We start from the raw sequence: 11,466 nt of genomic DNA on the forward strand, positions 1-11,466 counted from the left end.
AAGGTACAGCAGCTAGTATAATTTTGTTTATAAGGAGGAATTTATTGGAAAAGTCTAGGTTTTTTTAATCTAGTAGATTTAATGTTTTTATATCGTACGCAGATCAGCCACTTCCCTTCATGACAAGAATCTCCTCCAACTCCCAAAGTGGAGTGAAATGTGGACACTTCCTTATTGGGCAACCTTCTGTCTTGTATCCACAAGCATCTACAATTGTATCAGGTACAGGTATGCTCCACACTGACAGACTGCATTTCTTAAACAGCTAGTTTGTTGGTCCCTTAAGTGGTCATTCAAGACAGGTCATGCTCTACAGCAATTTTGTTGTGGCACATATGGCTTTTTGTTTTTTTTGCCCCTGAGAAGTGCTCATAATTATCCAATCTTGAACTGAGAGTTTGTTGCCATTTGCAAGTTTCATTATGTGTTGAGAAAGTTCTGCTATTTATTTTGGTTCAGTGTAGGAAGAAACTGAGCCAAAGAGAGAAAAGGTTACTTTTAAAGATTACCTACTCAAAAACAAACACATGGTTTTGACATCTACTGTGAAAGATCAGCTCAGACAACTATTCTTGTATGTGAAAGTTAAAACTATACTGTAGCACTGAGACAGAGAGAAGAATTGATTTCCTGACCCAATATGCCATGTTAAAAGGTGATTTTGAGATGCTTGTTCCTTAAGTCAGTCTGGGCTGGGAACATCACGCACAAGATTGCTCTGCTTCGCCTGTGGGAATGCTGCTGCTTTTTGTTCCCTAAAAAATCATGAATGTTGCAGTGATGATGGTACGGGTTTTCCTGCTAACCCAATATTAGAGATAATGTGCCACTTTAAATAAATAAATAAATAATAAGTACTGTAGTGGCAAAAGGGATTCAGATTTAAAGAGGGAGAATAAATGAAAAGTTGATAGTCTGAATACAGCCTAAGTCGTATGTTAAAAAGTGAGGGTCGGGAGGTTTGAATCTACAAATTTACTCTTAGGAGAAACTTTCCTAGGCTATATCTACACTGCACACTTTACAGCAGCACAGCTGTGCCATTACCGCAGTGCTGCTCTATGGTACGCAGCGTAACTGCTCTTTGTCTCTCCTGCCGACAAAACAACTGCCCGCCCCCCAAACGAGGGGCGGTAACTTTATCAGCAGGACTGGAACACGTGACTTATGAGGAGAGGCTGAGGGAACTAGGCTTGTTTAGTCTGCAGAAGAGAAGAATGAGGGGAGATTTGATAGCTTCTTTCAACTACCTGAAAGGGGGGTTCCAAAGAGGATGGAGCTAGGCTGTTCTCAGTGATGGCAGATGACAGAACAAGGAGCAATGGTCTCAAGCTGCAGTTGGGGAGGTCTAGGTTAGATATTAGGGAAAAAAAACTTTCACTAGGAGGGTGGTGAAGCACTGGAATGGGTTACCTAGGGAGGATGTGGAATCTCCATCCTTAGAGGTTTGTAAGGTCAGGCTTGACAAGGCCCTGGCTGAGATGATTTAGTTGGGAACTGGTCCTGCTTGGAGCAGGGGGTTGGACTAGATGACCTCCTGAGCTCCCTTCCAACCCTGATATTCTATTATTCTAGGACAGCATCTCCCACCAACATAGCGCTGTCCACCTGTCCGCACTGATGCTTTTCATCGGCAAAACTTGTCAGTCAGGGCGTATTTTTTCCCCCACACCAATGACCCACGAAAGTTTTACTGACAAAAGTGCAATGTAGACATAGCCTTAAGCTGAACAATTAGACCTCAAAATATAAATAAAACCCTGAAAATAAAAATAATGAATATTCCAGGCAGATGAAAAAAAATCACGGAATGCACAGTAATAGCTTACAAGAAAACCCAGTTAGTTTTAGTTATCCAAGAGAATCCATAAACGTTTTCCAGTGTAAGACTCTTGAACAGTGAAGATATACTGTTCTTATACTAGTTCTTTCATTATAGAGTCAATATAGATAAGATTGTAAAACAAACAGTTTCCAGGATAGGACACCAGGGCGCTGCTTAGGCACGTGCACACATACACACACACTTGTCTATGCTACCAAACTTTGCTAATGTAAGTTACGCCAGTGTAAAGCCACTGCAGTTAAGATATGGCTTGTGCATGTGCCTACTGAGTTCCTTGCACCAGCACTGCACACACTCATCAGGAGCGCTTGTGTTGATGCACAGTGTGGTGCACCATGGGCAGATACCTCAGTGTGTAACTTGCCATTGTGCAGCCTCTTTTGGGAAATTCAGGCACTGCATGGTTGGGCAGAAATGAGTCACGTAAGGGAGTCTGGGAGTGAAGGATCAAGTTCTGATCATGCAACTTTCTCCATCCCACTATGCCATTTCTATCCCATAACATTCGTGCCTTTTGTAAAAATCCCACAAACCCATGCAGTACTAGTCATTGTCCCTGCTTCTGTCAGAGATAGTGGAGTTCACATAGCTCTGCGCTACTGTCATGAGCATTCTGTGTTTGCAACGCACGGTCCTCTGGTGTTTGCAGAGCCACAAAAAGAACCATAGCTGCGAGCAATGTGATAATTTCATGGAGGACATCTTGCTGTGGGGCTTAGCAAAACCAAGTCAAGGTTGGTGGAGGTGTTCATGAAGCAGCTACAGATGGTTTAGTGTGGCTTCTGGACCTGAGGGAACAAGTAGGATTGAATCCTAATGCAGGTTTGGGATAACAAGTAGAGGCTGGAGAACTTTTGAGTTGTGAAAGGCCACATTCTTGGATCTGTATGCCGAGCTTACCCTGGCCCTCCAGCACAGGGACACCAGAATGAAAGTTGCAAGGACAGTTGAGAACTGAATGGCAATCACACTGGGGAAGGCTGCAATGATCACACTGGGGAAGTCTGCAATGTTGAATTGCTCCTGATACATGGGAAATCATTTTGGAGTTGGAAAATTCACCATGGGGGCTGATGTTCTTCAAGTGTTCAATTTTGCAGTGCTTGTTGTACCTTCGTAATTATTATGGTGTTTGTCACTGATCCCATGAGTTCTGTTGCCCTGTACAATAACTAATAGTGGGTGCTTTCAGTTGTGCTAGGCACTATGTTGTGAAATAATAAAAGATACATTATGTTCTCAAAAAGATTTTATTGGGTACCAAAGCCAGTACATAGAAATTATATGCAATTAAAAAAAACATTTCTTTTGATAAGTTTAAAGGAACTAAACATGGGGAAAGAACATTCATGTCCATTTCAGCGACACAGACAACAATCATGGCTCCCACAGGCCAGGATGTGAAACTGTGGTTGTCCTTATTGTCTCCCAGTGTGGAGTGGCAGGAGTAGGGATGCAGCCCTGATGCCATGTGGAACACTGGAGAGCATAGAGGGATGCACAAGAACGCCATTTTAGCACCTCCCATTGACTGCAAAGGGAGGCAAATCCAGGCTTGTTGATCCTGCAGGCCCACCAGATGGTTTGCAGCATCTGTGTTTTGTGCTGAAATGGCCTCATTATGCCCTGGTGCATCTGCCTCTTCTTTTCCTGATGGGCCTGTCTCCTGTCTACCCTTTCCTTCTCCACAGAGTCTCTTCTTTCCTCTTCCTTATCTAGCTCAAGCATTCCACAGGTGTGCAGGTGGACCCCTGAAGGCCACAATGGTAAGCGCTACAGCTAACACACACAGAGGTATCATTGCAAATATAGTCAAAATAGAAAGTTTACGTGGGCTGCCAGAGGCGGAGGGAAGAGAAATGAGGAGGGAATTGTTTGGTTGCGTGAAGCGATACAAGTATAGGGCAATGGCAGTGAATACGGGCAACATTTTTCACAGGCAGTAGTGATTTTAGCTGAACTCTCCTCTGAGGGTAACGAAAAGGCTCAGAGAGCACAGCTGCGGCTGGTGACCCGAAACCACCCAGACCTGTATGTTGCAAGCTGTCAACTGCAAAGATACCTGCCAAAGTCCTCGCAGAGTGGAGTGGGAATGTGTCCTACCACAGAGGAAGAAATAAGGTGATCATACCCAGAAACCTGCAGGAGAGGATTGCAGAGCAGCTCCATGGAGCAGCTCAAGATCTTTCAGGACGATTCAAAGGACATCCATGTGTATGTAAACAAAATGCTCCACAGGTCCCCTACCCTCTGCCTATCTCTAGTGAGGAATGAAAAGCTGATAACTACCTTTTCGTTGTACCACTACTACTTCTAGTATGAGGAAGATAAGTCAATAGATGGGTCCTGCTACATTGGGATCAGGCACCATCAGTAGATTTAAAGATTGTAATGGGAAATACATTCACACACTTACCCTGCAGCAGGCTCCCCTGTGCTTGACGGCCTGGACTGTGGCATCTCAAACAGGTCCTGGCTTTCAGCATGGCTGGACTCCTTGGTCACATGTTACCTAACCTCCTCCTCCTCCTCTCTGTTCAGGCAGAGATCTGTGTCTCCAGTTCCTTGGAGGTGCCCATGGTGCTCTGTGGGGTGCTAGTGGGGTGTCCGCAAAGTATGGCATGCAGGTCATTTTAAAAGCGGCATGTCTGTGGCTCAGCACTGGATTGACTGCTGGCCTCACGGTATGCCTGCTGTAGTTCCTTCACCGTAATGCGGCTCTGTTGCTGATCCCGGTTGTTCCCCTTCGCCCACATCCCCTATGCAATCTGCTTGCAGACGTCGATGTTTCTATGACTGCTGTATAACTGTGCCTGCACAGCCTCTTTCCCCCCCCCCCCCCCATGAGCCCAGGAAACCCATTACCTCCCATCTACTCCAGGCAGCAGCCCATCTACAGTGTGTAGACGGTGTGGTCAGTTGCACCCCAGGGGAAGCTGCTAGCTGTGCTCACCAAGCTAGGCAATCAGGAAGAAGTATTTCAAAATGGTGAAGGGTTTTTAAAGTGTGCGCGTGCGGGGGGGTGACTTGCATTCTCTGTGGACCCTTGGGAAGCAGAGCTCACAATTGTGACCAGAGTGGTCAGCGTCAGGCATCACGGGACAGTTGCTGGCAGACTGTTAGGGTCGACATGAGTCACACAGTGTCTACACTGACACTGCATGGCTCTCAGTACATAGACGATAGCTCAGCGCTGTTCGAGAAGACGGTGTAACGGGGTGCTTACATTGACCAGAGACAAAGTTTAAAATGTAGACATATGCAACTAGGCAGCTTATGTTGACCTAACTTTGTAGCGTAGACCAAGCCCAAGTCATTCAGGTCCATCAGGTAAACACATGACTTGAAAAAGGAGTTGCAGGAGAGAATTTGTACCATGTTTATATGATCAACACTAACTGCTATTTTAGGGATTTTACAGCCCATTAGGAAAAAGACACATAGGGTTTCTGGTTTTCTTGATTTGTTGGTGTATTAGACCTTAGTGTATATGAAAGTAATTGACTAATAATGCTAATTAGAAACAGAGATTGTGCAGATTGGGCTAGGGAAACTTCCCCCAGTTAGCTCTGCTGAAGAAAATCAATTTTGACACGAGACTCCCTTAGATCTGTTACCAGTCAATTGTATCAAGGCAATGTGAAAGCATTGCAATATGTATAAAATATGTTTGAAGGCAACCAAGCTTTAAAATGAATTATTCATCAAACTACAATGGCCTTGGACCAAAGGCAAACCAAGTCCTTTACATCTTCAATGCAGAATCCCACATGAGGGCAAACATCTTCATCTCACAGACAGGGAAAGTAATGAACAGGGGGGCAAGTGGCTTGGGCAATTCACCCAAACCCACACCTTTAAATCACTTGAACTTTCTGCCTAAAGTATCTGACAGTCTTTTAAATAAAAAACAGAGTAACCTATGAGATTAGCAAAAGGACAGAACTCATGTAAAAGTTTTTAATGTAATTTCTTGTTCATTTCCCATAAGACTGCCTTGTTCACTGTGTTCTGTATTTCAAATGTGAATTATATAGAATTAACTAGTCCTATGTTATGGGAAATACAGTTTAAAAAAAAAAAACTCATGGACCACGAGTTTGGAAGACAGTATAAGCACTGTTGTAGCCAAGACACTACTTCACAATTCAATCTTATTTTTTCTGTAATCAGACCAGTGGCCCATCTAATTGTACACTCAATATCTCTAGCCTGCTTCTTGCTTGCATATATATACCTGCCCCTGGAAATTTCCACTACTTGCATCCGACGAAGTGGGTATTCACCCACGAAAGCTCATGCTGCAAAACATCTGTTAGTCTATAAGGTGCCACAGGATTCTTTGTTGCTTTTACAGATCCAGACTAACACGGCTACCCCTCTGATACTCAATATTGTGTTGAACACTGGGTTACATCCAAAGCTTTAGTAAGAAAAACATCCACAAGAAACCTGCCCATTTTGCAACATATTCTTGACTTCATCTAGTGATCAACATCAGCTTTGAAACACGAAGCAATAGCCCTTAGCTAAGTAACTCTGTATGATGTTATTCACACAATGGTCCAGTTTTGTAATCTTTTAGAGGCAAATATTTTGCAGTATTTAGTTTCATAGAGTAAGTTACTTTAAGCCCCAGGTATTTCCTTTCATCCATTTAAAAAGTGTTGCCTTTTTGTTTTACTTGGTGCCCTTCTGTTTTTGCATAACTGGCAAGCCCAAGTAGGAGGTCTGAATGGCCTTTTATAAAATAAATAAATCCATGATTGACAGAGTACGAGAAAATACACTGGCAGGAACAAACCAGCATTAGCAGGGGAATCAATTAAATGGAATTCCACATTTAGATACCAAGGTAATAGGTTTAAGGAACTAAAGAGACTAGACAACACGGGGCGGGGGAGAGGAGGAAGAGTGATTTCCATTGTTCCATTCATTGTTTTATTTTTCTCTAAATAAAAGGTACAAATAAAAATTTTAAAATTTAAAAAAAAAAAATCAGTTCTGCATCAAGCTTGATATTCATAGTCTACCTGGCAGCTATTTCTACTTTCCTCCATATTTTCCCAGAATAAAGAGAATAAATGAAATCCCTTCACAAAATAAAATGACCACACTGATCATTAACTGTGTGAGATGTTATGGACTCCCACACAGAATTATTTTAGAGGCAATAGAATTCAAAATGCTTCAAAACGTGTATCAGTACAAAATTAGATTGCTTCCATTTGTCACATTCAACATTAGATTAAATAAATAACACCGTTCACAAGTAGTATGAACTCTGAAGCCAACATAACGAGGCCGTCAAGTCTTCTTGAAATAAGCGAATGCTGAAAGTTAACCCAAGCCCACCATATGCTCACAATCTCTATTATAAAAATAGAGGCCTGCTGTTTTATATTTCCCTATGGCCTAATCTAAAATTCATTACTATACGTGCCTCGATATCCCCAGATTTCTGGAAATTGTGAAGTAAAGGCATGTTAAGGTGGCAGAGCTCAAAATGAGAAGAAAATAATGGGGCTTGGGCTGGGAAAGGATAGATGACACTCATGTAATGCTGCAGCACACGTCTGAGCTGGGGAGCCTAACAAAACAAGAATGTCAAAACCGGCATGGGCAATGTAGACAAGGTCTCTCCCCTGATGTCTACTTTAGGTTTGATTTCTTTGATCTTTCAATCTTTGCCTTTTGGTTTGCTTGCTCAGAAGTAAAAAGTTATTGCAATTCTGCAAGAGACTGAGACGGTGTACCTCCTTGCGGGGGGAGGGGGGGAATCCTTGGTAGGCTCACTGTCATTCAAAACTTCACCTTCATTGTATCAGATGTTAGAATATTTGGGTTTTCAGGTGCTTCATTACTTATGTAAGTACTGGGTTCTATTGTTCCTGGAGCTGACCCATTTTTGGAAGGGAGGGGACAAGAACAAGGAATGAGGCCAGCATTCTAATTCTGTCTGCTAATGGGCATCTTACTTGTTGTATGCAGTGTAGTGATACCTGTGCTGGTCCCAGGATATTAGAGGCACAATAAGGGTGAGGTAATTTCTTTTATTGGACCAACATCTGTTGGCGAGAGAGACAAGTTTTGGAGCCACCCAGAAGCTCTTCTTCAGGTATGAGCGACTAATGTGGCTTAAAAACTTCTCTCACCAACAGATGTTGATCCAATAAAAGAAAGATATTACCTCACCCTCCCTGTTTCTCTAAGGGACATCTAAAGAAGCCGGCATGGATTGAAAATATCCCCATATACTTAAGGCTCCTCAACCACATCAGAGCACAAAAGACCACACTCTCTGCTTGTCCCTTGCCAACCCTTCTCCTCCTACCAACCGTTCTGGATCGTAAAGCAGCCAAAACAAACAGCCAGACATAATACTCCCCAAGCACCCTATACCCTACAGACCCCAGGGCCAAGTCATTCACGAGACCAGATCATGTCTAGGTTGGAAATTCCCCTGCCAGCGGTTGCACACGCAGGGAGAGCTGGCTGAGTCCAACCAAAGATGAACCTGTGACAAACCATCCCACCGGATGCCTGACCCTTCACCCACTTAAAAACGGGGGGGAGGGAGAATCTCATCTCTGCCTGCGATCTAGTGCCTTTCTGGAGACACGCTGGCTCCTCTCTCCTGCCAGCCGGCACAGCCCGGGGCCCTTCCCCCAGGAGGGAAGGGACTGGCGCCCCAGTGACAACAGATGCAGCCCATGGGGGGCTGGCGGGGCTTTGCATGCAGCTATGGGGGGGGGGGGTTTCTAGCCCTGGAATTTAAACCCCTCCAAACAGCCCCTGGTCCCCGCAAAGCCTTCAGCAATGGGCCCCCCGCCCCGCCCATGGTCCAGTATTTGGGGGTGGGAGAGGCAGGGGTCAGACCCCCAGGAAGGGGCGCACACACCCGAGGAGGGTAGGGCGGGGGGGGGGCTGCGGGCACCAGCCCCGGGGGCGGCGTGGGGAGCCCCGGGTCCCCCCGGGGATGGGCGCTCGGCCCCCGGCTCACCTCCGCAGCCTCTCCTGGAGCAGCCGCATGGGTCCTGGGCGGGGGGTCGGGCCGGGGGGCTGCGGGCGGCTCCGGCGGCGGCGAGGGCCGGGGTCCGGGCCCTCATTGGCTTGCGAGCCCCGCGGCCCGGAGCGCCGGCAGCGGCGTGCGCGGGAGAGACGGAGCCGGCGGCACACGGGGAGGGGGAGGCGCTCGGAGCCGCCGCTTTATCCGGCCCCTCGGCCCGGGCTTCCCTCCGCCCCATCCCCGCCCACGGCGGCGGCACCGCCCCGCCCCGCCCCTCTGGGCGCCGGGCCGGGGAGGCCGCGAAGGCGGAGACGCGGCCGGGGCCGGGGGATCCTCGCCCGGCTCCAGCGCCCGTCCGGGGGCCGAGCCGCCCAGCTCCGCGGGGGCTGCAGCCGGGGGCCGCAGCGGCCCCGTGCCCGACACGAGCTCTGGGCGGGGGACGGGACATAAAGGGCTCCCGGGGGGGGCAGCGCCTCCCCTGGTCCAATGGAAACCCCACGCGGGGCCGCCCGCGGGAGTCCCCCGCCGAGGTGGCAAATCAGCCCCTGTTTTAGTCCAGCGGCCGGGGGGACGCTGCTCTGTAACACGAATAAGCACATCCTGGTAGCAAGCCGGGTTTCCTTTGTCAGCCTGAAAGGAGAAGAAGAAAACCCTTGTTCGGGCTGACCCGTGGAATTCCCTTCGCGTGTGTGTAGACACTGACTCTCTGTCTCTGTTACAAAGAAAGCCGGGCTGGACCTGAGCACAGTTGTTTCTTAGGTGAGGAGAGAAGCAGGCATGCAGGAACTAGAGGTACTGCAGCACCCCCTGGCTCAAAGTGGTTTCCAGCATATACAGGATTTCGTTTTGTTCAATGGTTCTCTGCACCCCCCACTATAACATGGTTTTAGTGCCACTAGAGAGAAGGCAGAACGTAAAAGGAGGGGGAAATGTAAGCTAGGAGACGTTCGGATACTCGGGTGCTGGAGGAAGAGCCTAAACAGAACAGTTGGAAGGGCGGAAGAAGGAATTGAAGGGGAAAGTAAAAGAGGAGAGCTAGGACAGGCAGCTGAAAAAGAGGCCAGGGCTGAATCAGAAAGGATAGTGGGTTCAGTCCCTTTGTTTTCATTTAGTTGCCCCAGGAAGCAGTGACCTTAAAAAGATGAATCTTCCTGACCCTAAGAACAATGTACTTGTCTATAAAAAGGTGAGATACCTTCACCATAACAGAAACAAGGGAGAGAAGATAGCTTGGCCTCGGGCATGGTGCACTGGATGCTGCGCCCAGAGCAGTTTGGCTTTTGTTCTCAGCTCTGCTACAGAGCTGCTGTGTGACACTGGGCAGGTTGCTTCACTTTTCTGTACCTCTGTTTTCCCTCCCACTCTTTGTCTTGTCTATTGTGACTACAGCCTTTTCCAAGCAGGGATTGCCTCTAAATGTGTTTGTACACTACTTATGTTGGAGACAGTAGGCAATGCTGTTACGGAAAACACACCATTCCATTTAAGACGTACCAAATACCAGGGCTTGAAGTGGGATGCTGTACCACCTCTCACAAGCTCCCGTCTTCCATTAAAGAATCTAAGGCCTTGTTTATGGTTGGGATTGTATGGAAAGTGACCACGGCCAGCCACTGATGTAAACACCTAAGCTATGATGCAGTTTATCCTACTTTCAAACTGGAGTGAGCTGCAGTGGTGCAGATCACACCTTTCTCATTTACAGCAAGGGTTTTCATCATGGCAGGTACACAAATTCCCGGTGTGGATGGACAACACCTAAGCTTTCATTAAAAAAAAGGGGGAAGGGAGAGGAATGGCAAATTTATCCCTTGTACTTGAAAAGAAAACCTTCAAACTGCCAAATGGGTTTAGCCACTGCAGATTAATTTTCCTGTGTTTGCAGAGAGCCTAAAATAATTTCAAGATGGCCTCTATTAATCTCAGGTTTTAACAATGTTAACATTTAATTTGGACATGAATTAACTATTTCACTACAAATCAAAGCATATAAGAAAAGAGATAGAGGTTCATAGTATGAAAATCTACCCAATTTACATGTGTGACACTGGGCAAGTTGCTTCACTTTTCTGTACCTCTGTTTTCCCTCCCAACTTCTTTTTCTACTAATCAAAAAGAAGCAAAGGCGAAGGAGCACAGCAAGGCATTGCGAGCTCCAGAACGGGAGTGCTAAACCCAAGAGCCTATCAGAATACATGGTCATATTTTGAATACCCGCATAGTCTAAGCAGCACTGCCTTCCCGCACAACACCCTACCGTCTGTGGTGGTTTTCCTCTGTTGCTCCCATAGTAAGTTTGCTTACTGAAAGTATGAAGAAAGTACAGGAAACTGTCATGACACTGCTGCATCATCAGACTGTGGCTGTGAGCAGAGCACAATGTGTGGAGCCCAAGGAGGGTAAAGCAGAAAGCATGTGTGAATGGTATATAATGTATCCAGTCAGACCCTCAAATCTCTCTTGGTAGGACAGTCAGACTATTCTGCCTACATGCTCTCTATTCCTCTTCTTAGCTGCTGCTTCTTTTGTCATCTCCTCTTATAGTCTCTGCTTCATTTTTTCCCTGCTGCCTCCTTATATTTGAACTAGCCTTCTAGACTCCCCATGTGGC

General features: G+C 46.5%; 1 protein-coding gene across 1 annotated transcript in view; it reads right to left on the reverse strand.

Moving 5' to 3' along the window:
* MMD (monocyte to macrophage differentiation associated) overlaps positions 1-9,032 on the reverse strand; it is a 28,313-nt gene extending 19,281 nt beyond the window's left edge. Inside the window, exon 1 of the mRNA XM_044982743.1 lies at positions 8,850-9,032. Within this exon, the coding sequence (XP_044838678.1) occupies positions 8,850-8,878 (29 nt within the window). The 5' untranslated portion in view covers positions 8,879-9,032. The remainder of the gene's footprint in view (positions 1-8,849) is intronic.
* Between the last annotated feature and the right edge of the window lie 2,434 nt (positions 9,033-11,466).

This window comes from Mauremys mutica, chromosome 12, assembly GCF_020497125.1.
Source record: "Mauremys mutica isolate MM-2020 ecotype Southern chromosome 12, ASM2049712v1, whole genome shotgun sequence".
NCBI classification, from domain to species: Eukaryota; Metazoa; Chordata; order Testudines; family Geoemydidae; genus Mauremys; species Mauremys mutica.